Source organism: Rattus rattus, chromosome 5 (assembly GCF_011064425.1).
Source record: "Rattus rattus isolate New Zealand chromosome 5, Rrattus_CSIRO_v1, whole genome shotgun sequence".
Taxonomy (NCBI): Eukaryota; Metazoa; Chordata; class Mammalia; order Rodentia; family Muridae; genus Rattus; species Rattus rattus.
Genome location: NC_046158.1, coordinates 51,169,558 through 51,196,127, shown reverse-complemented (window position 1 = coordinate 51,196,127; position 26,570 = coordinate 51,169,558). Strand labels below are relative to the sequence as shown.

The 26,570-nt window shown below is 37.0% G+C and overlaps 1 protein-coding gene and 1 pseudogene across 2 annotated transcripts in view; one reads left to right on the top strand and one right to left on the bottom strand.

Annotated features, from left to right (window-relative positions):
• The window catches only part of Atf2 (activating transcription factor 2), a 76,337-nt gene extending 50,209 nt beyond the window's left edge, over positions 1-26,128 (top strand). For both annotated transcript variants that reach the window (XM_032903503.1, XM_032903502.1), the window contains 5 exons: positions 606-692; positions 11,685-11,834; positions 12,802-13,008; positions 18,268-18,373; positions 23,575-26,128. In XM_032903503.1, coding sequence (XP_032759394.1) covers positions 606-692; positions 11,685-11,834; positions 12,802-13,008; positions 18,268-18,373; positions 23,575-23,801 — 777 coding nt within the window. In that variant the 3' untranslated portion in view covers positions 23,802-26,128. The remainder of the gene's footprint in view (positions 1-605; positions 693-11,684; positions 11,835-12,801; positions 13,009-18,267; positions 18,374-23,574) is intronic.
• On the bottom strand, positions 20,852-21,431 carry LOC116901525 (annotated as a pseudogene).
• Positions 26,129-26,570: the final 442 nt, after the last annotated feature.

Genomic DNA, 26,570 nt, shown 5'->3' with positions numbered 1-26,570 from the left:
TTTAGAAAATTTATGTACTTAATAAACTGCAGTTTATGTTGAAATTAATTTTTGTCACACGTCTTGATAGTCCTTTTACATGCAAAATTAGAATGTAATAGATAATATACACATTTTTATACCAGTAACTTTGAATATTATGGGTTTATGAGAAGGAACAGCTAAAACCAGGCTAACTGACACAGGCCTGTGAGAACAGCTGAGACAGAAAGCTAACCTGGGCTACAGGATGGGTTCAAAGCCATCCAAAATTATGAAATCAGACCTCAGAAAAACAGAAGTGAGTAGTGGTAGAGCTTCATAATAGAGTAGTTGACTCATATTCACAGACCTGGGGTTTGATCCTGGCAAATAGATTGGGAGGAAGAGTACAATCCTTTGAGATAGGCGAAAACATGGAGATTATTATGTCAGAGAAATTGATAACTTTCAAAGATAAATCAGGTTATAGATTTCATCAGAATTCAGTGCAAACATAATCAGCTACAGTTAAAGTTTGTAATTTTCTAAATCCAAAAGTACAAACTATAGTCGTATGTAGTAAAAAATGTACATCTTGTTTCATAAATACTGCATCAAAGTTATTTTAAATATCTTTTTCACAGCTTGTTCGGCCAGTCACCATGGTGCCTAGTGTTCCAGGAATCCCAGGCCCTTCCTCTCCTCAACCGGTCCAGTCAGAAGCAAAAATGGTAATCAAATTTATTTTATTGAACATTTATTGATTTTTCTTATTTTGTTCTTATTAAGGTCTGCATTTTATAAAGTTGTGGTCTGTATTGCACTGTGTAAAACAGAAATTTTGGAAAAGAAAAGCTTCCATGTAGTGTAGTGACTGGCTGATGATACTTTAAATATAAAGGGTAAGCTGAAAATAAAATTCTAGGTTCTGTTGCTTGTGATCTGTCTGGTTTGGACTATGCCGTAAACTCTTCCCATTGATGTCTGACAATGCCATCCTCTGCTACAGATGCAGCTGGAGCCATGGGTCCTTCCATGTGTGCTCATTAGTTGGTGGTTTAGTCCCTGGGAGCTCTGGTGGGGTCTACATGGTAGTTATTGTTGTTCTTCCTATGGGGTTGCAAACCCCTTCCGCTCCTTCAATCCTTTCTCTAACTTCTCCATTACGGTCCACGTGCTCAGTCCAATGATTAGCTGCAAGCATCCTCATCTATATCAGTAGGGCTCTGGCAGAGCCTCTCAGGAGACACCCATATCAGGCTCCTGTCAGCATGCACTTCTTGGCATCAGCAATAGTGTCTGGGTTTGGTGGCAGCATATGGGATTGATCCCCAGGTGGGGCAGTCTCCAGATGACCTTGTCTTCAGACCCTACTCTACTCTTTGTCCCTATATTTCCTCCCATGAGTATTTTGTTCTCCACATTTTGGTCTTCCTTCTCCTTGAGCTTCATATGATCTGTGAATTTTTTTTTAGGTATTCCAAACTTTTGGGCTAATATCCACTTATCAGTGAGTGCATACCATGTGTATTCTTTTGGGTTACCTCAATCAGGATGATATTTTCTAGTTCCATTTGCCTAAAAATTTCATGTAGTTACTGTTTTTAATAGCTGAGTAGTACTTCATTGTGTAAATGTACCACATTTTCTGTGTTCATTCTTTTGTTGAGGGACATCTGGATTCTTTGCAGCTCTGGCTATTATAAATAAGGCTGCTATGAACATGGGGGAGCATGTGTCATGGTTTTGAGTTAGAATATCTTTTGGGTGTATGCCCAGGAGTGGTATAGGTAGGTCCTCAGGCAGTATTATGTCGAATTTTCTGAGGAACCACCAAACTGATATCCAGAATGGTTGTATCAGCTTGCAATCCCACCAACAATGGAGAAATGTTCCTATTTCTCCACATCCTCACCAGCATCTGAATTTTTAATTTTAGTCATTCTGACTGTTCTGAAGAGGAATCTCAGGGTTGTTTGGATTTGGATTTCCTTGATGACTAAGGATGTTGAACATTTCTTTAGGTGCTTCTCAACCATTCAGTATTCCTAGATTGAGAATTCTTTGTTTAGCTCTGTACCCCATTTTTAAATAGGATTATTTGATTATCTGAAGTCTAACTTCTTGAGTTCTTTGTATATATTAGGTATTAGCCTTCTGTCATATGTAGGATTGGTAAAGATCTTTCCCCAATCCTTTGGTTGCTTGTACTGTCTAGTTTTGTGTGTCAATTTGACACAAACTGGAGTTATCACAGAGAAGGGAGCCTTAGTTGTGGAAATGCCTTCATGAGACCTGTAAGGCATTTTCTTAACTAGTGGTCAGTGTGGGAGGACCCAGCCCATTGTGGGTAGTGCTGTCCCTGGGCTGGTGGTATATAAGAAAGCAAGCCAAACAAGCAGGGGAAACAAGCCAGTAAGACACATCCCTCCATGGCCTCTGCATCAGCTCCTGCTTCCTGACCTGCTTGAGTTCCAGTCTTGACTTCCTTTGGTGATGAAACAGCAATGTGGAAGTGTAAGCTAAATAAACCCTTTCCTTCCCAATTTGCTTCTTGGTCATGATGTTTGTGCAGGAATAGAAACCTTGACTAAGACATTGCTGTTTTGTCTTATTGACAGGGTCCTTTGCCTTACAGAAGCTTTGCAATTTTATGAGGTCTCATTTATCATTTCTTGGTCTTAGAGCATAAGCCATTGGGGTTCTGTTCCAGAAATTCCAGATGGAATTTTTGGGGTCACATGTCCCGATGTGTTCAAGGCTCTTCCCCATTTTCTCTTTTATTAGTTTCAGTGTATCTGGTTTTATGTGGAGGTCCACTTGGACTTGAGCTTTGTACAAGGGATTAAGAATGGGTCAATGTGCATTCTTCTATATGCCCAGCGCCAGTTGAACCAGCACCAATTATTGAAAATGCTATCCTTTTTCTATCGGATGGTTTTAGTTCATTTGTCAAAGATCAAGTGACCGTAGGTGTGTGGGTTCATTCCTAGGTCTTCAATTCTATTCTATTGATCTACCAGCCTGTCTCTGTACCAATACCATGCAGTTTTTATCACTATTGCTCGGTAATACAGCATGGGGTCAGGGATGATGATTTCCCCAGAAGTTTTTTTATTGTTGAGAATAGTTTTCACTATCCTGGGTTTTTTGTTATTCCTAATGAATTTGCAAATTGTTCTTTCTAACTCTATGGAGAATTGAGTTGTAATTTTTTATGAGGATTACATTGAATCTGTAGATTGTTTTTGCAAGATGGCCATTTTTAGTATATTTGTGCCAATCCATGAGCATGGGAGATCTTTCCATTTTCTGAGATCTTCTGTTTTCTTTCTTCAGAGACTTGAAATTCTTGTCATACAGATCTTTCACTTGCTTGGTTAAAGTCACACCAAGGTATTTTATATTATTTGTGACTATTGTGATGGGTGTCATTTCCCTAATTCCTTTCTCAGCCTGTTTATCCTTTGAGTAGAGGAAGATTTGTTTGAGTTAATTTTATATCCAGCCACTTAGTTGAAGTTGCATATGAACTGTAGGAGTTCTCTGATGAAATTTTTGGGGTCACTTAAGTATACTTTCATATCATCTGCAGATAGTGATATTTTGACTTTCTTCCTTTCCAATTTGTATCCGTTTAACCTCTTTGTTGTCTAATTGCTCTGGCTAGGACTTCCAAGTACTGTATTGAATAGGTGGGGAGAGTGTGGGCAGCCTTGTCCCTGATTTTAGTGGGATTGCTTCAAGTTTCTCTCCATTTTGTCTGATATTGACTAATGGTTTGCTGTATATTGCTTTTACTATGTTTAGGTATGGGCTTTGAATTCCTGGTTTGTTTGTTTTTTTCAAGATTTTTATCATGAAGGAGTGTTGAATTTTGTCAAATAGGTTCTCAGCATCTAATGAGATGATCATGTGGTTTTTTTCCTTGAGTTTGTTTATATAGTGGATTACATTGATGATTTCCGTATATTGAACCATCCTTGCATCCCTGGGATGAAGCCTACTTGATTATGGTGAATTATTGTTTTAATGTGTTGTTGGATTTCGTTTGAGAGAATTTTATTGAGTATTTTTCCATTAGTGTTCATGAGGGAAATTGGTCTGAAGTTCTCTTTCTTTGTAAGGTTTTTGTGTGGTTTAGGTATAAGAGTAATTGTGGCTTCAAAGAACGAATTGGGTAGTATTACTTCTGTTTCTATTTTGTGGAATAGTTTGAAAAGTATTAAGTCTTCTATGAAGGTCTGATAGAATTCTGCACTAAACCCATCTGGTCCTGGACTTTTTTTGGTTGGGAGACTTTAAGTAACTGCTTCTATTTCTTCAGAAGTTATGGGGTTGTTTAGATGGTTTCTCTGATCCTGACTCAACTTTGGTACCTGGTATCTAGAAAATTGTACATTTCTTCCAGATTTCTCAATTTCGTTGAGTATAGGCTTTTGTGGTAGGATCTGATGGTTTGTTTGTTTGTTTGTTTGTTTTTTATTTCCTCAGTTTCTGTTATATCTTCCTTTACATTTCTGATTTTGTCAATTCGGATACACTCTCTGTGCCCTCTAAACAGAGACACAGTGAAACTAACAGGAGTTATGAACCAAATGGATTTAACAGATATTTATAGGACAGTTCATCGTAAAACAAAAGAATATACCTTCTTCTCAACACCTCATGGTACCTTCTCCAAAACTGACCATATAATTGGTCACAAAACAGGAGACTGAAATAATGCCATGCATCCTATCAGATCACCATGGTTTTCAATAACAACAAAAACAACAGAAAGCCCACATACATATGGAAGCTGAACAAGGCTCACTCAACGACAACTTGGTCAAGGAAGAAATAAAGAAAGAAATTAAAGAGTTTTTAGAATTTAATGAAAATGAAGGCACAACATACACAAACTTATGGACTACAATGAAAACAGTCCTAGGAAGAAAACTCAGCTCTGAGTGCCTCCAAAAATAAACTGGAGAGGGCATACACTGACAGCTTGACAGCATAACTGAAAGCTCTAGAACAAAAAGCAGATACACCCATGAAGAGTAGATGGCAGGAAATAATCAAACTCAGAGCTGAAATCAACCAAGTAGAAACAAAAAGAACTATACAAAAAATCAACAAAACCAGGAGCTGGTTCATTGAGAAAAATCAACAAGACAGATAAACCCTTAGCCTAGGGTGTTGTTTTCAAGATGTTTCTGTGTAGTCTTGGCTGTCCTGGAACTCACTCTGTAGACCAGGCTGGCCTCGAACTCAGAGATCCTCCTGCTTCTGCCTCACAAGTGCTAGGATTAAAGGTGTGCACCACCAAGCCCTTCCGAAACTAACTTTTCAAGGACCAGAGAGGCCAGTGAGTTGACTCAATAAGGAAGTGCTTGCCTTCAAACCTGATACCCTCAGTTTGACCCCTGAGGTCTACCTGCATAGTAAGACAGAGCAGCTCTGACCTCCACACATGCATATGTGCACACAAAGACAATAAATAAATGTAACGTTTTTAAAGCATAAATTTCAGTGTCCACTTTAGTATGCTTCTTGGAGTTGAAAAGACTTAACAAACAGTTCTATCATTCCATCTGAAGAAGGTTGCCATCGTGTTCCTATCCCAGTATACAGAAGCATCTTAATTGTCAAATAATTTCCTACATTCAGAGGTAGAACTTCACATCTATGCTTTTCAAATATATGAGTTCCAGCTCACATGCCTAGATCTATGTATCGCTTTAAATAATCCTGACTCTTTACCTATCTATAACTCTGATTTAAATTCTACTTCCTTTTCACTGCTGTAGTTGGATTTTGTTTTGGGTTTTTTGTTGTTGTTGTTTTTTGTTTTTGTTTTTGGTAGTAATACTTGCATTCAACTCTTTTAACACCTTTTTTTTTTTTAGACTTACTTATATGTTGTGCATATATAGGTGTTTTGCCTGCATGTATACATCCACATATGTGCAGTACCCAAAGAGTCCAGAAAAGGATATGAGAATCTCTGGAACTGGAGTTACAGACCAATGTGAGCCAACTGTGTAGGTGCTGGGAACTGAATTCTGATCCTCTAGAAAACTAAAACTGTGATACAGAAATAAGTAGATCCTCACAAATGTCTAAGTTTATCTAATACTTCTTTTTTTTTTTCTTTTTTCTTTTTTTTCGGAGCTGGGAACCGAACCCAGGGCCTTGCGCTTGCTAGGCAAGCGCTCTACCACTGAGCTAAATAAATCCCCAACCTAGTATCTAATACTTCTTAACACTAGAGAATTCTCAGAATCTATGAATTCTACAAAATTACACTAGGTCTCATGACATTTAGGCTTAAGAGGTTTGTCATTACCTCCATAAACCATAGATACTTTTTTTTTATATTTTTAAATAAATTTAATTTTTCAGAATGTTTATAATTTAAAAAGGAAAAAAACACTCCTTGGAATAAGACGTTAATCACTTTAGAGTTCTGTTCAGGTTTAGTAAAGTGAGTTCCTCCAGAGTGACTTCTTTTAAGACTTGTGTGACAAACCAAGAAATATCTTTGCACACAGTGGGTAGTCAGTGGTTTTTCTGCAGGGGGTTTCTACTAAAAGCTGACAGAGGGCATCTTGGCAAATGTTCAGAAACCTACATAAACTTAGCTGGGCCCTGCATGGAACCTCATGTTCAGCAGAATTCTTCTGACCTGTCTGCCTACCGAGCTAATCAGCAAACACCTAATGAGCCCACACTAAAGAAACAGACCCTCTCCCTACCGACTTCATTTTCATGTGTTCTCTAGGGGTAGGAAGACAAGACTTCATGAGGACTGATGATACTGCAAAGACTACAATAATGATAATTAACTTGCTGAATTTAGAAGATTATGCTGTTAATTAGTTGCAAAATAAAGATAAGTAATCCAGCAGCAGATGGTAGGATAACACCCAGGAGAAGGAGGGTTATCACTCTGATGAGCTTCTGTGGCATTTGTGAAATATGGATTCGACTTGTTCATAAATTGCTCCAAAAGCACATTATCTTTTCCTTTGAACTATGATGGAGTAGTTTGTTCCTACCGAGTTCTGACAGATGTGATAACATTTATTTTCAAGTGCTGCATAAACATAGAACATAAATAACATGTTTTAAGCAAACACCTCTGAAGAATACCTGTAAGACGGGTGGGTCAGTGCAACAAGCTATTCGCTCTTTAATTGGTCTAATCTGTCTCTAAGAAAACATTCAAGTATAGCAATTGAAATTTATATCATGAAAACTTAACTGGAAACATAAACACATTTGTTTGCTTCTTAGAAATATGTTTTATTCTTTGAAACAGTGAATACCTTTACCTTAAAATTAAAACTATGCCCTGGCTTTGTTGCACATGTTGGAGATAAATCTTTAAAGTTTAAGTGTTCAACCTTTATTTCTCTAGATTCTCACTTTTTATTTACTTATATCAGGCTTCTCTCTTGAGAGAAATGTTTATCTTACTATTGACTTAGCAATATACAAAACTTAATTGATTGAAGATGTACTTAGAATACTTAATACAAAGCTAAAACGCTTATTTTTGCAAAGCTCTTGTTTAAAATACTGAATTGCCAGTCAACAAAATTTTTCCTTTTATCTCTACCCTAACTCATTCAATGACTTTGAGAAGAAACTTCAGTCTTCAGGAAGTCTCTTTACTTTTAACTCGGTGATTGATTTCTCTATCTCTGCCCATCCCAGAGGTCTATTTGTAAGTCAAATGTCCATTGTATTTAGATTTGCATTAATTCTTTTAGCAAAGGTATTTGGCCTTTAAAATATCAAAAAAATTGAATATGAACAAATTTTAGATATCCTTTATCAGTTGGTATAAAAGTTTACTGACGACTTTCATCAACGTTGCTTAATCTTTTTTTTCTTTTTTTTTTTTTTGAGCTTTTACATGTACTTTTGTGTAATTTTAAAAATCGGCAATTCAGAGCAATGTTAATTAACCCTTAAATCTCTTTCTTGTAGTTTATACCCAATGGCACACTTTATAAGTCAGATCCAGTGTAATCAATGTAACAGCATGGAGCAAACATTAGTGCTTCCTCACTGGATGAGTACTGTATACCCTAGGGCAGTCAGGAGAAGATAATGAATGAATACTGATGCTGCTGTAAGTGCTCTAGATGGCAGTAACTTGCCCTACTAAAGATTATTCAAGAGAGTGATGTTTATGTACTTCAGACTCCCCTATGTGTAGTTACTGTATTTCATTAATTCTGAGTTAAGCTCTTCACTATAAAACTTTAAATGCTCTTAAATTCTTTGATGTTTTCTACCTACGGACTTAAAAGTGTTTTGCCAACACAAAATCCACTAAGCTCAACCTCTGAATACATTATACATTTTATATTCCGAAATGAAGCCCCAGCATAGATGAGGTATTTTTGTTTCTGTTTTGATGTCTAACATTCGTTCTCATGTTGCAAGGCATAAATCTGAAGATTGACCATCTCCCCAGGGTCTTCTCTGTAGTGTTTATGTGCTGTCACCTACAATGCTGTTTTCCAGGTTTTATCTTTCTGCCTTCTGTTCTTGAGCATTTTCCTAAGTTTTCCCGTTCTGTCAGTTGCTGGTTTGGTTAGTCTTTTTTTTTCCGGAGCTGGGGACCAAACCCAGGGCCTTGCGCTTGCTAGGCAAGAGCTCTACCCACTGAGCTAAGTCCCCAACCCCTTGATTAGTCTTCTGATTTATTTTAATCCATCCGTTCAACATTATCCTGTCTGCTACTAGTTTTATTTTTGTGTAATTGTTATTAATGTTATTTCAATTTGCTTAAAACAGGGAGGGGGACCAGTAATCACATCTAGATTCATGGTTTGGACATCATTTATGTACAGACTGTTAGGTCACACCAGTGCTTCAGAGTATAAACTAAACTCTCCCAATTCTTTGCCCCTATGCTGAGAACCTGCAGACCTCTGTAGCTTTTTTTTTTTTTTTTTTAAGAAATAGGGAAACCTGCTAATGAGGCAGCTCAGTGGATAAAGGTACCTGATACTAAACTTGACCACTTGAGTTGGAAGCCAAGGCCTCACTTACTGGAAGGAGAGAACCAACTCCCACAAGCTGTCTTCTGACCTTCGCCTGTGCTCCCATGATGTGCATGTGCATACACACAAAGTAAACATAATTCTTTTAATAGAAAAGAAATAAGGAAACAATCATTTAAGAAATTCCTTTGTAGGTCAGCTAGTTTTTCATATTAAATTTTTTACTTCAATTCCTACAAGTACATTATTACTAATTTTCTAAATTAAGATATTTAAGATTTAAAAGGTTAATGATTTAAGGTTGTAGTTTGAGTTAAATCTAAATTTGTGTCTTTGTTGTATAGGACTTAATACATTGTGTATTAAGTGAAGTGACAAGTGAAGATGCTAGAACCTTGCAAATATTGTGCTTTTGTCATTCATAAATAAAATCAGCCAGAAAAGAGAAAGAAACACACATGATCTGGGTGATGTGGTTAAGCAGTTGTCAGTATTAATGGTTGTTATTCTCAGTCCCCAGTGTTTTTTTATTTGAATAATTAAACTATGTAGTCTCAGGTGATATTTTCTGTTCTCTGTGTTTTCTAATAATACTAAGGATAATGCATATAACATGGTATCTGAGGTCTGTTGAGACCTAACTACCTTACTGGCTATATGAACTTGAGTCAAATGATGGTTGGTTATCTAATCTGTAAAAGTGGGACTGGTATCCAATTAAAGAGGAAAGCCTACTAAAAGACATATATAATGATCTCAGGTGAATTCTGGTGACATTTTTATGTATCTGGTTTTTTGTTTTGTTTTTGTTTCTTTTTTTGGATTATGGACCATATATAATGATGAAATTGCTAAATTTTGGATTTTTGTAGAATTTTATAAGTTGTACTAGTTGGAATAATGAAGGCAATTCTTGAATTATCTAGGAACTTTTTTGTAAAGCTTTTCTTGAGCAACTATGCTTGGCTCCTCAGAGAGCAGTGAGTAATAGTTACCAGTGATCTATTTAACATTTAACATCCATAGTTAAATTTACATCTAGCAAGTTTGTAAAGCACTAGATCAACTACCTGACTCTTACACACAAACAGGTCCACATGTGTATAAATAACGCTTTTTCTCCAGATACATACCTTAAATTTCTTCAGAAAAATGTAGAAGCTAAAGTGGCACTCAGTGGTAGAATAGACATGTAGCACTCAAAGAGCTCTGATTCATGTTTGGTGGATGGGTGGATGGATAATATCTGATTCAGATATTTGGACCATATTTAGATCTCAGTTATTCAGAATAATGTCAGCAAAAATGGCTACAAATCTCTAAGATCACTGCAGTCCCATCATTAATCATGTTTCTATTAATCAGTGAACTAGTTGCTTTAAAAAAAAAAAGGATACAGAGAAATACACAATAAGCTTTAAAGAGCTTATTATCTGATTAGTAGATAAAGTGATGGCATGCAACTAATTATAGAATAAACTTCATTCAAGTTTCTTTGATTCATTCATTCATTCATTGGTGGAGGGGTTGGGGAGAGAGAAAGGGTCTCACTTATGTAGCTCTGGCTGACTCGGAGTTCCCTGTAAAGAATAGAATAGGCTGGCCTTGAGCTCAAGAATTTAACTGTCTCTCCCTCTCCCTAGTGATAGGAAAGGCGTGTACTACCAAGCCCAGTTCAAGAATGTATCAGTAATATCTAAAGCATCATGCTAACACTGGACTTGTCGTACTGTCAAAGTTCCTGAGGTCTAATGCAGTTGCTGGCAGAATATAAGTAGAACAGATAGATCTTCCAGGCTTAGGGAGATGGCTCTTGTAGAGGACCTGGATTGGTTTCCATCAACCACATGGTAGCTCACAACCAGCCTCCCATAACTCCATTCCAGGAGATCCAATGCCCTCTTCCGTCCTTCATGAGTACTAGGCATGCAACATGTACATATACATACAGACACTGACACACTCACACACACACACACACACACACACACACACACACACACACACACAAGTAAGTCCTAAAGGGTAGAGGAAAAGGGGAGGACCATAGACTTAAATATTAAAAGTTCTTCAGTATGACAGATTCTAATAATAGTGGCCTAAAAAGGCAACATCAGATTGCTATGATGGCTCATCTGGTAAAAGTGCTTTCAGCTCTGGAATCCGTGGTGGAAGGAGGGAACCTGCTCCTAAAAGTTGTTCTCTGAGTGCGTGTATACACACATGCACATAAATAGAATACGTTTCAAACTGGGACATGAGTTATCATCCAGGTAAACATTAAAAACCTGAAAGCAGATATCAAATAAGACCCAAGTCTGGATCTTAGAATCTGGGCAAAGCCTGATAAGAGGTGTGGGCTTAGGGTAGGTCAAAACATACCTAATAGTTAACATTACATTTTTTAGTTTAACAAGGCTGGCTATGGTCAGATACTGTATTTTCATTTTTTAGGTTTTCTTACAATTAAATACAACAAAGTATAAAGTCCTACAGTTGTACCAGATTGCATGTCAGAGAAGCTTTGCAAAATCCCGGGTTGTCATCTTGATGTTTATTGTAGTCCAGGGAGTAAGGAAATGAATGCGATATAAAAGCCAGTGTATTCGTGTGTTCCTTGTCAAACACTGTCTTTGGGTTAAACAAAGAGTATGTCGAGAGTTAGATTTGCATATAACATAGGAACCATTTTTTAAAATGGTGTTTGCATTTCAGAGATTAAAAGCTGCTTTGACCCAGCAACATCCTCCAGTTACCAATGGTGATACTGTAAAAGGCCACGGCAGTGGATTGGTTAGGGCCCAGTCAGAAGAGTCTCGTCCACAGTCCTTGCAGCAGCCAGCCACGTCCACTACAGAGACTCCGGTACGTGTGTTGCTTTCACCGTTCACCATTCTGGTCATCCTTAAAAAGAAAATACAGTACAGCTTAGTGACTTCTGTATATAATTATAGTCTATAAGCTTATGAATAGAGTATAAATATAGCCATCTTAATTTGATATTTGTTTTGTGTTGATAAAGAATAATTTTTCAAATTTATCCTTTGGATCACATGCTAGTAGTCAGAAGTTCTCATTCCTCAGCATCATATCCAAGAGGTTTATTTGATTTTATTTTGTTTTGTCTCCCACACTGTTACAGTCTGTGGCATGGTTTGGGATTTGTAAGACTAAGAGGGCACCTAACATTGGACAGTTCTATTATGCAGTCTGATTAATGACTAAAGATTTATATCCTGGGCTGAATAAACTGGTCCATTAATGAAAAGCCAAGGCCCCTATGGGGCTCTCCACACCTGGAAAATAAATATTGTAGAAATAACTATTTTAATGCAACTGGCATATTTAATATTTTTTTTACTTCAAAATAGAATTGAAAAAAGTTATAAATTTATAGTGACTGGTTTTCAAAGAATTAATGATATAAAATCAGTTAAAAATAGCATTTGTAAAAATAGTTATCAAAATACACATACTTTTTTTTTCTCTTATTGTCTAGCTGTGGGTTTCTGTAGTTTTTCCCATATGCTGCTGTAGGAATTTTGTCTGATAATGGCTGAAAAAGGCATGGATCTATGAGTATAGTAGAATTTCTTTAGCAAGACACTAAAAAATACATTTTAAGGAAGATATTGACTATATATTGCATTGAGCATTTCACTATCACATAGTTATTGAAAAGGGATTCAGCCATAGGGTGAATTTTGTTCCACAGTGCTGATGTCATCAAGGCATACAACATAAAGTTAGCAACGCCCCCTTTTATACTGTGTCTTGCCCCTGTTAATTTACTTACTGCACACTCACAGGTAAGCTCTCCATATTGTCACAGGCTTCTCCAGCTCACACAACTCCACAGACCCAAAATACAAGTGGCCGTCGAAGAAGAGCAGCTAATGAAGATCCTGATGAGAAAAGGAGGAAGTTTCTAGAACGAAATAGAGCAGCAGCTTCAAGATGCCGTCAAAAAAGGAAAGTATGGGTTCAGTCCTTAGAGAAGAAAGCAGAAGACTTGAGCTCACTAAATGGCCAGCTGCAGGTATGGGCGTAAATGCAGTTTACTTCTATTGATTAGTTAGGAACACAGTTTTTTTTGTTTTGTTTTTTTGGTTTAGTTGTTTGTTTTGGTTTGGTTTGGTATGTGTGGCTTTTTAAGTCAAGGTTTCGATATTTAGCCCTGCTGTCCTGGAACTCCCTCTGTAGACCTGGCTGGCCTCCAACTCAGAGAGCCTCCTGCCTCTGCCTCCTGAATGCTGGGTTTAAAGGTGTGCACCACTACTGTCTGGCTAGGAACATAGTTTTTACATTTCTCTCTATGTGATCCTGCAAATACTTTAGGACATGATATATGTGGCACATATGTGGACTCAGTGGTAAGCCATGGTTTCCTAAACTTTGTGAATTCTGACATGAAGTATTACTAAGCTTTCAGCCCAGGCACAATGAAGAAATTTTATCTGTAACTGTTTATTTATGTGGTACACAAATACTGTAATTACCTTGCTTGAACTTTATAAAGTTGTTATTTTAGGTTTATTAACCACAAAGTTGTTCAGTGGCAGTTTTTACATTCTTTCTTTGAATTACAGTTCTATTGTTCTTTTCTTTTTTTTTATTTTATCTTAAGTGACTAGTGCATATGAAAGGTGCCAGATTGACAAGCTTTGGAAACTGAAGGCTTCTAATTATCCACAGGACAGGTACTATTCGGCCAGTGCCATAACAAATTATTTTATACTGCCCTGCTGATGTGCCTCAAATACATTTCTTAGGACCTCGTGTGTTATAAAGATTTTAAGGCTCTCCATTTAGCTGTTTGGTAAGTGTCTTAGGGTTTCTATTCCTACACAAAACATCATGACTGAGAAGCAAGCTGGGGAGGAAAGGGTTTATCCAGCTTACACTTCCACTTTGCTGTTCATCACCAAAGGAAGTCAGGACTGGAACTCAAGCAGGTCAGGAAGCAGGAACTGATGCAGAGGCCATGGAGGGATGTTACTTACTGACTTGCTTCCTCTTGCTTGCTCAGCTTGCTCTCTTATAGAACCCAAGACTACAGCCTAGGAATGGCACCACCCACAATGGGCTGGGCCCGCCCCCCTTGGTCACTAGTTGAGAAAATGCCTTACAGCTGGGTCTCATGGAGGCATTTCCTCAACTGAGGCTCCTTTCTCTGTGATAACTTCAGCTTGTGTCAAGTCAACACATGAAATCAGCCACTACAGTAAAATTTGCAATAAAAGTATCAGTACCAAATGTGTTTCTCTCCTTCCTTCCTTCTTTCTTTCCTTTATCACGTTCATTCTTTCTTTGTTTTTGTCATTTTGCTTTTGATATTGTGAATATTCTTCAGTAGTATCTTTTGAACTAACAATTAACTAGAAATTAATGTTAATAAGTTATAGTTGTTTATTATAGGTCAAGTTTTTGTTTGTTTAACACCAGGACTAGAAGTTAGGGCTGCAATATTCTACTACATTGCCTCCTTTATTATTTTGGAGTTTTAGCATAGGGAGCTAAATTGCCCAAACTTGCTTAAACTCAAGATCTTCTGGTCTCAGCTTTCCAAGTAGCTGGTGTTGTGAACATATGAGTAGATCAATCTTTTGAATTATCCATTCCCTGTTTTAAGTGACTCTTCCTATATAAATACAACTTAGAGTAAGAGGGACAACTTGCTTCTTAAATCTATGTTAAAGGTGCCACAAATAAAATTGTTTAAATTGTGTCCTGTTGGGTAAGTGTTAACTTACCCAAACTAAATTTTATAACAATAAAATTTTCCTATGTGAGACAGACAGACATCCTTAAAAGCCTTTGTTGCATTTTGTATATTGATTTGGTTATTTTAAGACAAACTGATTGCCTCTTAAAAAACTTATTTTTAGCCATCTAACGTGTAATTTGAAAAAAGATTAATCATGACTTACTAAACAGCATAAACTCCAAATATATACTAGAATTTAGTAAGAAATATCATTATCCTGACAAATGAATTTACTAAAAAATAGTTTCTTAGAGTAGATTTCATTTCTCTTTTCAGTAAAATGAAACAGATTATACATACACTGATGTACGTGTAGACCATGAAAACTATTCTTTGCCAAACCTAATTAAAATATCAATCACTATTATTTACATTATCAGATACTCATGCTAAATGAATTAAGTATATCTTTTTATTGTTCTTAAAACTTTTTAAAAGTTTTTTGAAATTATAATTTACATACGTTTCTCTCCCCCTTTACTCCCTCCAAACTCAGAATATACTCCTTCCACTCTCCTTCAAATTCATGACCTTTTTTTTTTGTTTCAACAAATTATTACTTCATACACACACACACTAAATATAACCTGTTGAGTCTGTATAATGCTGTGTGCATGCTTTGAGACTGACTTTTTTGATACTAGACAACCAACTGGTATATTCTTCCCTGGGGGGGCACCACCTGTCCCATTCCCAGTTTACCTCAGCTACTTGTAGTTCTCAGTGTGCGGTTGCAGCACTGTGGTCTCTCCAGTGTCCAGTTTGGCATGTTCATTGGTATCATTCTTGTTCAGCTCACATTTGGATAAAATGATGTTGCTGAGACTTTATGAATGAGAGAAGGGATTAGTAGGGTACAGGTGATCTGTCTGATCAGGGAAATAGAAAAGGGAGGGGCTCCTCAAGGAGAGGCAGAGAGGTTGATACAGAAGAAGGGGTGGAGACAAGTGGTCTGATAGGGGAAGTGGAAAGGTCAATACAAAAAAGAGAGAAGTGGGGTGGGGTTGGGGATTTAGCTCAGTGGTAGAGCGCTTGCCTGGCAAGCACAAGGCCCTGGGTTCGGTCCTCAGCTCCGAAAAAAAAAACCAAAAAAACAAACAAAAACAAATAAAAAAGAGAGAAGTGGGTAAAATAACATGGATGTCTGAAAAAGCCACAAGGAATCATACTATTATGATTCAAAATACAACTTAAAAACTATAATATTCCATGTATGAATATACATAAAGCTTTTTTCATCTGAATGAAAAAAGCCACAAGGAGTCATACTACTATTTTCAAAGTATAATTTGAAAAATTATAATAATCCATGTATGAATATACATACACTTTAATGACCCTTTCTCATCTGGGCAGATGAAGATTTCTTCCAAGAGCCAAAGACCACCTTACAAAGCCTCCAATACCAGACATGTGATACTCTTTTTAGTTGTTGTCCAAGAGACTCACAAAACATAGTCTATTACTGTTGCCCTTGATAACCCCCAGAGGTAGAAGGTAAGTTTGTATTGCTAAGTTACCATGCACTCTGGAAGTAGGGCTTAGGGGCTAGAGAGATGGCTGAGTGGTTAAGAACACTGACTACTCTTACAGAGGTCCTGAGTTCAATTCCCAGCAACCATATAGTGGCTCACAACCATCTGTAATGGGATCTGATGCCCTCTTCTGGTGTGTCTGAAGACAGCTACAGAGTACATATAAAGATAGATAGATAGATAGATAGATAGATAGATAGATAGATAGATAGATAGATAGATAGATAGAAGAAAAAAAACAAAAAAAAAAAAAAGAAGAAGAAGAAGTAGGCCCCAGAGATCCCTCAGCTTGGACTGACTAAATGTCCCTTCCAGGAAGACTTGCTTTCCTATCAGAAGTTGCCATGCATCTTTTCAAAGGAGGGAGGTAACCAACAATCTTATCCAGCTGTGATACCTATGAAGCATAGCATGACACAATAACCCTGATGATGCAGTAGTGGCATGCATACTTTGATAGTAACCAACAGCTCTCTCATTGGACTTAAGACTTAATACCCACTCAGACCAAGAGGTGCTGGAAACCTAGCTTGGAGCTAGTGAAGTCATGGTTGTTGGAAAGGAATCTACAACCACATTTTTTTTTTAAATGTGGTTTGTTGTTGTGCCTGAATTGAATATACTATGTGAGAGTGTTAGATCACTCTGGACTTGGGGTTATAGACAGTTGTGAGCTGCTATGGGGTTGCTGAGAATAGAGCCCTTGTCCTCTGAAAGAACAGCCAGTGCTCTTAACTACCAACCCATCTCTCCAGCCCTTACCGTCTATTCAGAAGTACAGTAGTCTAAGGATACTTTAACCTTTTACTGTTTAGGGATATGCTATCATAGTTCTGTGCTTTAGTACAGTGTAGTTAGTATTGTTGGGCTGTAGAAAACTATTTGCACACACTCGATTTCTAGATTGCTTGACGTTTGCTCATGTTTTTGTTTTTAGGAGAGCCTAAAGACTAATCTGCTAGAAATATTTCACATTCGGCATTCTGGTTTAAGAGATAGAGGTTAGGTTTGGTGATGCACACTGAAATAATCCCAGCACTTGGGCCTAGGGCAGGAGGATTGCTACAGTTTAGAGGCAACCCTGGGACACACTGATAACCCTGTCTCAGAAAGTGAGATGTTAGTGGCCTATGTGCTTGCAATTTTATGTATACCAGTTTATTAAATATTCTCATTTATTAATATGGGGTTGATGGATGAAACCTAGATTAGTTATAGTTAATGTAAATCTAAAGGAGAAGAAATATAGTAAATTTTTTAATGTTAGTAATTTATTAAGTCCATATTATTTATTAACTCATGAGTGTTGGTGATCACTAATTTCTAATTAGGTAGATTTATTCAATTTGAAATTTTGGTGTGGAACTTTGTAAATTAATGCATCCTAAACAAAGGCTAAAATAGTCATTCTGTTGTAAGGAATAAAACAGGGCACCACTGGAATAACATTTAAATTTAGATGCATATATCACAGGCAACAAATGCATTTAACAATGCATGCTCTTTCATTGGTTCTGGTGCCTGGCATAGTGCTCAACAGTACGTATAAAGATCCATAATTCCTGAATAAGTGTAATTTCTTTTTTCTAAAGTATAAACTTGCATAATTACATTTCCAGGATGAATTTTTTCATTTTTAAAAGGTGAATGGAATCAATGAAAATTCATTCTGATTGCTGATGTTTTTAAGTTTTCAAATAATCAAAAGAACATATAACACATGTACAGTGAAGCCCTTCAGTGAGTAACATAGTGCATATGCTTCCCATGGCAAATAGCCAGGCTACCCACTTATGGCGTTCGTGTGATTTTAGTTTTTTAAAAACTTATATAAATGCTAAAACATAAACCATTGTATACTGATTAAATTTATTTAAACAGCATATGTCCCTTATTATTCTGCCAAAGAGATCCAGTTCTCATACCTTACACCTTGCTTTCTTTAAATATGTTTCTATCTAATGCTGGTAAGGCATATGAGTTGTTTCTTCTCCAGAGCGAAGTCACCCTGCTGAGAAATGAAGTGGCACAGCTGAAACAGCTTCTTCTGGCTCATAAAGATTGCCCTGTAACCGCCATGCAGAAGAAGTCTGGCTATCATAGTGAGTAATGTTCCATTACCTACAGCTGTAGGCTACATCAGTGACAGACGGCCAGAGTGAGGAGCAGAGCGACCAGAAAAACAGTGCAAGCTGCAGTTCTAGTACTTAAGATTAAGTATCAGAATTTCTGCAAGGTTATTATAGTCTGCAATAGGAAGAAAAGTTTTCCTACTTCTAGATTTTTCCCCTAGGCATTAGTATGGATCACAAGTTGGTTAGCTAAACATTTTTAAGTACACTGTTTGCTGTCAGTGATTATTTACCTTCACAGGATAACACTTTGTCTTGGATTAACAGAGCCAAACAGTTTTTCTTTTCCCGCCCCCATTTAGTACTAATGAGAATTTTTTAAATCAACTATCTTCATCCAACCATATACTATCTATTTCTAGTTTCATATCTTACTCCTTTTTTTTTTTTTTTTTTTTTTTTTTTTTCCGGGCTGGGGCCCGAACCCAGGACCTTGCGCTTCCTAGGCAAGCTCTACCACTGTGCCAAATCCCCAACCCCATCTTACTCCTTTTTAGATAGTGTCAGCATTGGACAGTATTTGTGTGATTACGAGTTTTTATGTGGTACTGTCACAGTCATTAAAATGCTAAAACAGAACTATATTGAAATGATTTGCTTATAAATTCCCTTCTAAATGCTTTCCTCTCCTAAATTGAGATTCTTCTGTTTCCAGCTTTGTAGAGGTTAATTGTGCTTTTTCATTTCTCTGATGTCCTTCTTGACAGGATGCACAGTTTTGGAACCAGCTGTTACTCCTGAGTAAATGGCCAATTTTGTCCGCCTCACACAGGTTCCTAACAAGTAACAGAGCTGCGGATACATTAGGCAATGTTCATAATACATAACCCGCAGCCTTTCTTTCATTTTTATGATTTAGTGATATTTCAGGATATTTGTAAATGTGAAGATTGTTTCAACCATATGTATCCACTTCATTTTAATTTGCCAATGTCAGTAATTCAAAAGAAGGAAACATTTTGTGTAGGATGCAAACAGTTCCTCAGGTACTCACAATAAAACTTAATGGACTACTTTACTTGTAGTCCATTGTAAGCAGTTTCATCAAAATGAGCAATATTTTTTAATTTAAACATAGACATAGCTACTCTCAATTGCCATATATATTCAGAATACTGATTTTTGTCTGTTTTGAGCATATAAGTCTCTATTATTGGATATCTAGTCATTTTGACAGGACAGTGAAACACAGTGGAGTAAATTGGAGCAATATAGAAATATGTTTAGGACTTGTATTAACAGTAATTGCTTAGGGATTAGGCCACTATGGTTCCCAGCTGACTTAGCTTATTTTCCTGTAGATGCTACTGAGTTCAACATTATGCATACATGATTTTCTTCAACAAGAAAGCTGTATTGGATTCTGATGCCTTAAAAGGAAATATATGATGATTTTGTAAAATTAGAAGAAAATTAACTCATTGTATCTAACTGAAAATCTTCAGTTTTAAAATCTTTTATTACTGATTGGATAATCCTATTTTAATTATTATGCAGGCAATATATGTAAATCAGTGATTAATTATTGTTTTATATAATTTTAGGCATTCAGAAGTGTTAATGTATCTATTGTTGAATAGGTTAAAACCTACATTTACAAATTCTTAGTAACCTTCTCTTGTGAAAATGCAAGAAATAGAAATTTTTTGTTTGGAAGGTAGTTGCATTTGGTTTTCTCCTTCCTGTTTTTTGAAAACAGGGTGTCTTTTCTTGTTATTTGTACTCATACATTAGAGAAGAAGAAGGGTTGAATTCTCAAACATCGGAGCTTTAAGCTCAAAGTGCTTCTCTTGAGTGCAGCATGTGTTCTCTAATGTTTTGATTATTCTGGTCATTTTCTCCCCTCAGCTACAAGAACTAGACATATGTGCAGATATAACTCATTGCAAAGTTATTTTATGTGCTTCAATTGTAATTACCTAATTTATAACTGATAGTTCTTTGTACTGCCTTCTGTTAGTCTAGATAAGCACTCTTGCAGTGTTTCATTTTGAGTCATTCTCTCCTATGTATTTTTATATTGTCTTATACTACCAGTCAGCCTTCTTGTCTGATGTTTTTCGAGAACCTAACATTCAGACAAAGGTTAGCTTGTTGTTTTCCTGAAGAATAGTAGCAAAATAAATAACAGCTTTTTAGTATTCTCTTGATTTGAACTGTCATTGACAGTGTTTTCTTCAAATATGACATTGGCATAAGGATGTTACAATACTCATTGTTGCTTAAAATATTTTTCTGGGGGTTGGGGATTTAGTTCAGTGGTAGAGCGCTTGCTAGGCCCTGGGTTCGGTCCCCAGCTCCGAAAAAAAAAGAAAAAAGAAAAAAAATATGTTTTTAATTGTATTCATTTTAGATTTTTCCCCCCAACGGACAAAGTCTTGTTTTATTTTAATGACTGATCCATGTGAGGCCACAGCCAGGCCACTGTGTACAGACGTGAGGGAAGCTTTATTTATTGGTCTCTTCCTCCTTGGACAGAGTCTTGAAGATCTCTTCCTTCTTGGCCTGGAGGCACTCCTCCTTCCTTGGTCTTAGACCTTCCAGCCTCAGCCTGGTCAGCCCGTAGCTTCTTGTAGTCCTTGTCTGCCTTCAGTTTGTGGATCTGCTCCATGAGAATCTGCTTGTTTTTTAATACATTCCCTTTGACCTTCAGGTACAGGCTGTGATACATATGGCAGTCAGTCGTCTTAGATTCCCGGTATCTCCTGAGAAGCTAGTACAGGATCCTCATCCTTCTCATCCAGGTCACCTTCTCAGGCATCCAAGCATTGGCAGTACCCTTCCTCTTCCTTATGCCCATATGCCTGCCCATCTGTCTGGTCAAGGTGTTTTCCCAGCAGCGAGCCTAGGAATGAAGATTCACAGGTTTCCAGATGATTAGCCCATCTTTGATCAGCTTCCTGATCTGCTGACAGGAGTTGGCGCTGGCGATTTCATTGGTTTGATTGGGATCCAACCAGACTTTTTTTTTTTTACCACAGCGGAGGACACTAGAGGCAAGCGTCTTCTGTAGCCTGAATATACTCATGGCTGCAGACATAGCAGGGAAAGGCCAATTTAGATTTCTGATTGAAATTTTATTATAATTGTAGTTTGAGGTCAGATTTGATTCAGGGAAACATGTTTACACTTACAGCACGTTATGGAAAAGATAGAATTTCACCTCACTAATATATTTTAAAACTGGTTTCAAAAATACATGGATGTGAGGCTGATGTATAAATTCTGTAAGAACTACCATATTTCAAAAAATTCTTAAAATGAGGATTTTTATTTATACTCATTATAATTGCCAAGTATTTTTTTCCCTCCACAAGATACCCACTGTCCATCCTCTACATAAGAAATCATGGAGTAGTTGGCAGGACAAGATGGCAGGTGACGTTAAGATTCTGCTCTGTGTATTTACAGGTTGTTACTAATGTTCTCAAGAGGTGGATGGTACCGGGCTTTGTATGTTTAAGTGGGCAATTATATCTTACCAATTGGGTCAAAGGTAAAAAAAAAAAAAAAAAATCATGGGGTAATCAGTAGGCACCTGGCCGTCAGTAAATAGACTGACTGGTCTGCATCCTAACATTACTAGAAAGCTTGCATACTTTCTAAATACTTAGCTAAAACTTATTTTTAGTGCCAGGTAAACAAGTCACATAGAAAACATTCAAGTTGAACATGTCATTACACACCTGTAATCCCAGCACCTAGGAGGCTGAGGCAAGATGATTGGCCATGAGTTTTAGACCATCCTGTGCTACACAGTAAGACCCTGTTTCAAAACCTAAAAGAAGGAAGAGAAATAAGAGTATCTAGTAAATGGTATTTAATTTTGAGTGGCAGCAAAGAAAACTAAGCTATATCATTTAGGGATTATATACCACTTTGGTAAATGCAAACACATGAGGGTCAGAATAAAGAAATGTCCAAAGAGTAATTGCATGTGAAGAAGGAAAAAAGTATCATTGACAATGTCTTCAGTGGATTTGAACGCTGGGCCCACATTGTGTATGTTATCATGATGCCTAGAACTTGAAGATTTAGAAAATATTTATCTCTGTTGAGCATCAGTTTTTTTAACAAATAAAATTCTAATCTACTAAAATAAAGATAAGAGATCTTTTTTGTTCAGGTCTAAATATTGTAAATTTGTTTCCATAAATACTGAAGATCTCTTCAGTTTCAATATCTGAAGTTTCGTATGAATATATATTTGAATAGCTCTAACAGCTGGTGACATTTAGTCTTTGAATATTACTTATTCTCATGTGAATGCATCATTAGATTCAGGTGTCATAATCATGACTGCAGTAGATGGAAATTCAGGCAGAAAAAAATACAGTTATGGTAAATGCAGAGGGAATAATTAAAAATATAATTTGTATATAAGATTCATTTTGTTTAAGACAAAATGGTTATAAATGGTTTTTTATATTTTAACAAGAGTGACAGGTAGGCAAATAGACTAGCTTTGTTAAATGTGTTGCCTAGTGCATTTTTTCTTTTTTCTTTTTTTTTCGGAGCTGGGGACTGAACCCAGGGCCTTGCACTTGCTAGGCAAGCGCTCTACCACTGAGCTAAATCCCCAACCCCTGCCTAATGCATTCTTGAGTAATTCTTTGTAAGCAGCTATATTCCAAAGGCTTACCTCACTTTCTTGCTGTATTAAGACCAGGTCTTGTTCTTGAGCTTACACTGGCCTAGAACTGTACATACCAGGTTGTCACCAGATTTGCAGTCTTTCTGTCTCTTCTCTGGGTAGTCCTGAGATTGTGGATGTGCACTGCCACCTCCTCCTGCCTCTTTTCTGTGGATTTGTGTGTTTGGTTATTGGCAGGGTCTCATTATATTGCCCAGATTGGCCTTGCACTTAGAGATCTGCCTGTTTCCGCCTCTTGAGTACTGGGAAAAAGGCTTGTACTTGGCTCTGCCTGATTTTCTTTGACCCTATTTAGCAAGTATGCACACCCTGATGATCCCATGGTGTGTAGTTGTGACTTCATTTGGCCTGTCTCAGACACAGTTGGCTACTTTCTAACTAGAGCCACTATTCAGTTTATTTCATTTGTACAGCTTGTCCTGAGTAACCACTACTGTAAAACACCTTTCAGCTTTGTGTGTGGATTCACCTCAGTAATGCTTTTTGGTCAACTTGTATTTTTCTTTTTACCACTCAGCTGCTGATAAAGATGACAGCTCAGAAGACCTTTCCGTGCCAAGCAGCCCACATACAGAAGCGATCCAGCACAGCTCTGTCAGTACGTCCAATGGAGTCAGTTCAACATCAAAAACAGAAGCCGGAGCCACTTCAGTCCTCACCCAGATGGCGGACCAGAGCACCGAGCCTGCACTTTCACAGATTGTCATGGCTCCTTCCTCCCAGGCACAGCCCTCAGGAAGTTGATTAAAACCTGCAGTGCAACAGGTTTAGATACTGATTAGTGACTTCAAAGGGAAATCAAGGAAAGACCAGTTTGCATTTATGCGAAATCTGTGGTTGTAATTTTTTTTTTACTTGAAGTTAAATTTGTCTCTAGAGTTGATATAGCGGCAGTTGGTGATCAGACTGAATATGTTTTTAGTCTCTGGAAGACTGATTTTGCTTTTTTTTATACATATTGTTAAGATTTATTAATTTTCCTGTGCTCAATGTGTAAATTGTATCATAATTCATTGTGGTTTATTTCACTTTGATTTAGTGGTATTTTAATAAATGGGGGTGTTACTGAATCACTCTTCCCACTTCCATTTCTTTGCCCACCCCTTCACCCTGAGCTGTGATGGTAGTCTTGTTATCATTTATACCAAAGTTCTGCAGAATCCCTATTGTCTTTGTAATATGAACAAAGTTGTAAGGCACTAGGGAAGAGAAAGACAGAAAGTTCCTTTTAGTCTTTTTGCCTTTTATTTTGCACATTATGCAAAAGGAAGAATATTAGAAACACTTTTTTTTAAGTGAGTGAAAATATGGTAAGACATTTAGTGCTTTGAGCACATTCTTAGACTAATCAAGGTTATTCATCGCCCTGCAATGTTTTTAAGATTAAGTAAACAAAAATTTTGGAATCTTGAGCATTTCAAAAATGACTTGATTTTTTAAGTCTTAAATTCAGTATTTTAAACCTGTGTTCTTGAGGCTGAAAACTATGAAATTATATAATGTATGATACAGGGTTATCAGACTAGTAATTTTTTAAATTTGCTCTTGTCATTTGGGATTTGTTTTGTCTGGGATTTTGTTGTGTGTGATTTTTGTTTTGTTTTGCAGATTTCAGGTAACAAAGTGAGGAGCTTATGCATAATGAAGTGTGATGTGGTTGCCAGAAAAGCCTAAAATTATGACTTAGAAATGTTAAGACTGTTTCCCCCATTGTCATACTTGTACTTGCGAGCTAACTTGTACTTATTCTTGTGAAAGCACTGTCATCTTTTAGTAGCCAATTTTGATAATGTTTCTCGTGGAAAAAAATCAGTATCTATCTTTAGAACAATGTAATTATAATGTGGGAATGTGAGTGAGAGAATGAGTGTGTGTGTGTGTATGTGTGTGTGTGTGTGAGCATCTTCCACTAGTTTATGCCAGCGATATTGCTTGAATGTTTAACGATGCCTTCAGTGTGATGCTGGCAATAGATGACTGCAGTTTCAGATGCCATTACTGTGCAGGCTTGGATAACTAACATTCCATGATGTAGCTTGTTCTGATGAGATGATTGTAGTTACACTTTGCTCATTATCCAGTCATCTGTGGAATACTGAGTTTTCTAATGTGCCATTATCTATTTTTATTCTGCAGTTATGTTAAAAATACAGTACAATATTTTAAATAGACTAAATTGTTAAACATAAAAATAAAAAAAAGTAGTAGATGTGTGTAAGAAAACTTTGTAAAATAGTTATGAGTCCTACCCAGTAGCAACTTCTGGCGTTCAAGCAGGATTCCATTCTGTAAATACCTGTAATGTGTTTATAATAAGTTGTGTAGTCTGTCCTGCATCCATACTACATTATTGCTATGGTGTTGGTGTCATCTCTTAAAGAGACCGACATTTCCAAAGCCTGTATGGAATGCCCTTGAGAGGGGACACCCATCCCACATGCCTAAGTTCCAAACTGGGAAACATGCAAATCATCTAAATGACATTTCAGGACTTTTAAGTATGAAGGTAATAGGAATTTTGTTACTGGGCTTATTAAAAATGAGAGCATTTTGGTTGCCGATCCTATTTGTATCTATTACTTCACCTGATCTCATACTTAATCAGTTTTAATCACAATTTTGTCATAGTTATGCTAAGGAGTTGATCTCAAAGGCACAAAACATGGATTCTCCATGCAAGCTTTTGTTTTAGTTGGTCAAAGCCTCCATGTCTCACCCTCTGCACCCTCTCGACATTTTTCTTTCATCTTGCGATTTGTGCAAGCTTCGGTTCTTTGGTAACAGATTCTTGCAACTGTAAAGTAGAAGTACATAGATGTGAGAAGTCATGTTAATGACCTTACCACGGTTGACAGAGCTCTCGTTGTAAATCAGTCTGTACTCAGCAAATAAAAATCATTATTAGTTGTATAAATACAAAAAAATTCCATTTTGAACTCCAGGATGTCACACTACTTCTGTACTTAGCATTTGAGTCCTTATATTTGCAATGTTACACAAACTGTACTATTTTCTTTTATGTACAGTTTGCATGACTAAACCATCAGAGAATAAATTCTATCTTTAAATTATGTTTATAATTTGCTTGTTTTTATCTATCTTTCACCAAAGGAATACCTGATGCTTTTTTCCCACTTAAGGGCATTTGATTTCCTCAGAAGAGCATGAGATTCTGTCCATTTCTGTACACTCCTCTCCCTTGGAACACCCTTTAACCACCAACAGGCATTGCTTCTATTCTTTCTTTAGGTTCCACTGACATGCAGTAAGTGACTTTTCCATTTTATGTGGTCCATCTGGGACGCCACCCAAACTTTAACCGTGAGGTCCACCACTACCCTAGAAAATATCTTAACCCATGTCCACCACTGAATTATCCTCCCCTCATCTGCCCTTCTTCCACAGCCTTTCATCAGTTGGTGACCGTTCTTTCAGCTACTTAGGCCAAGACAACTATGTCACCATCGATTCGTCATTCTCACAGCCTGTGGACACCCAATCTATCAAGAAATG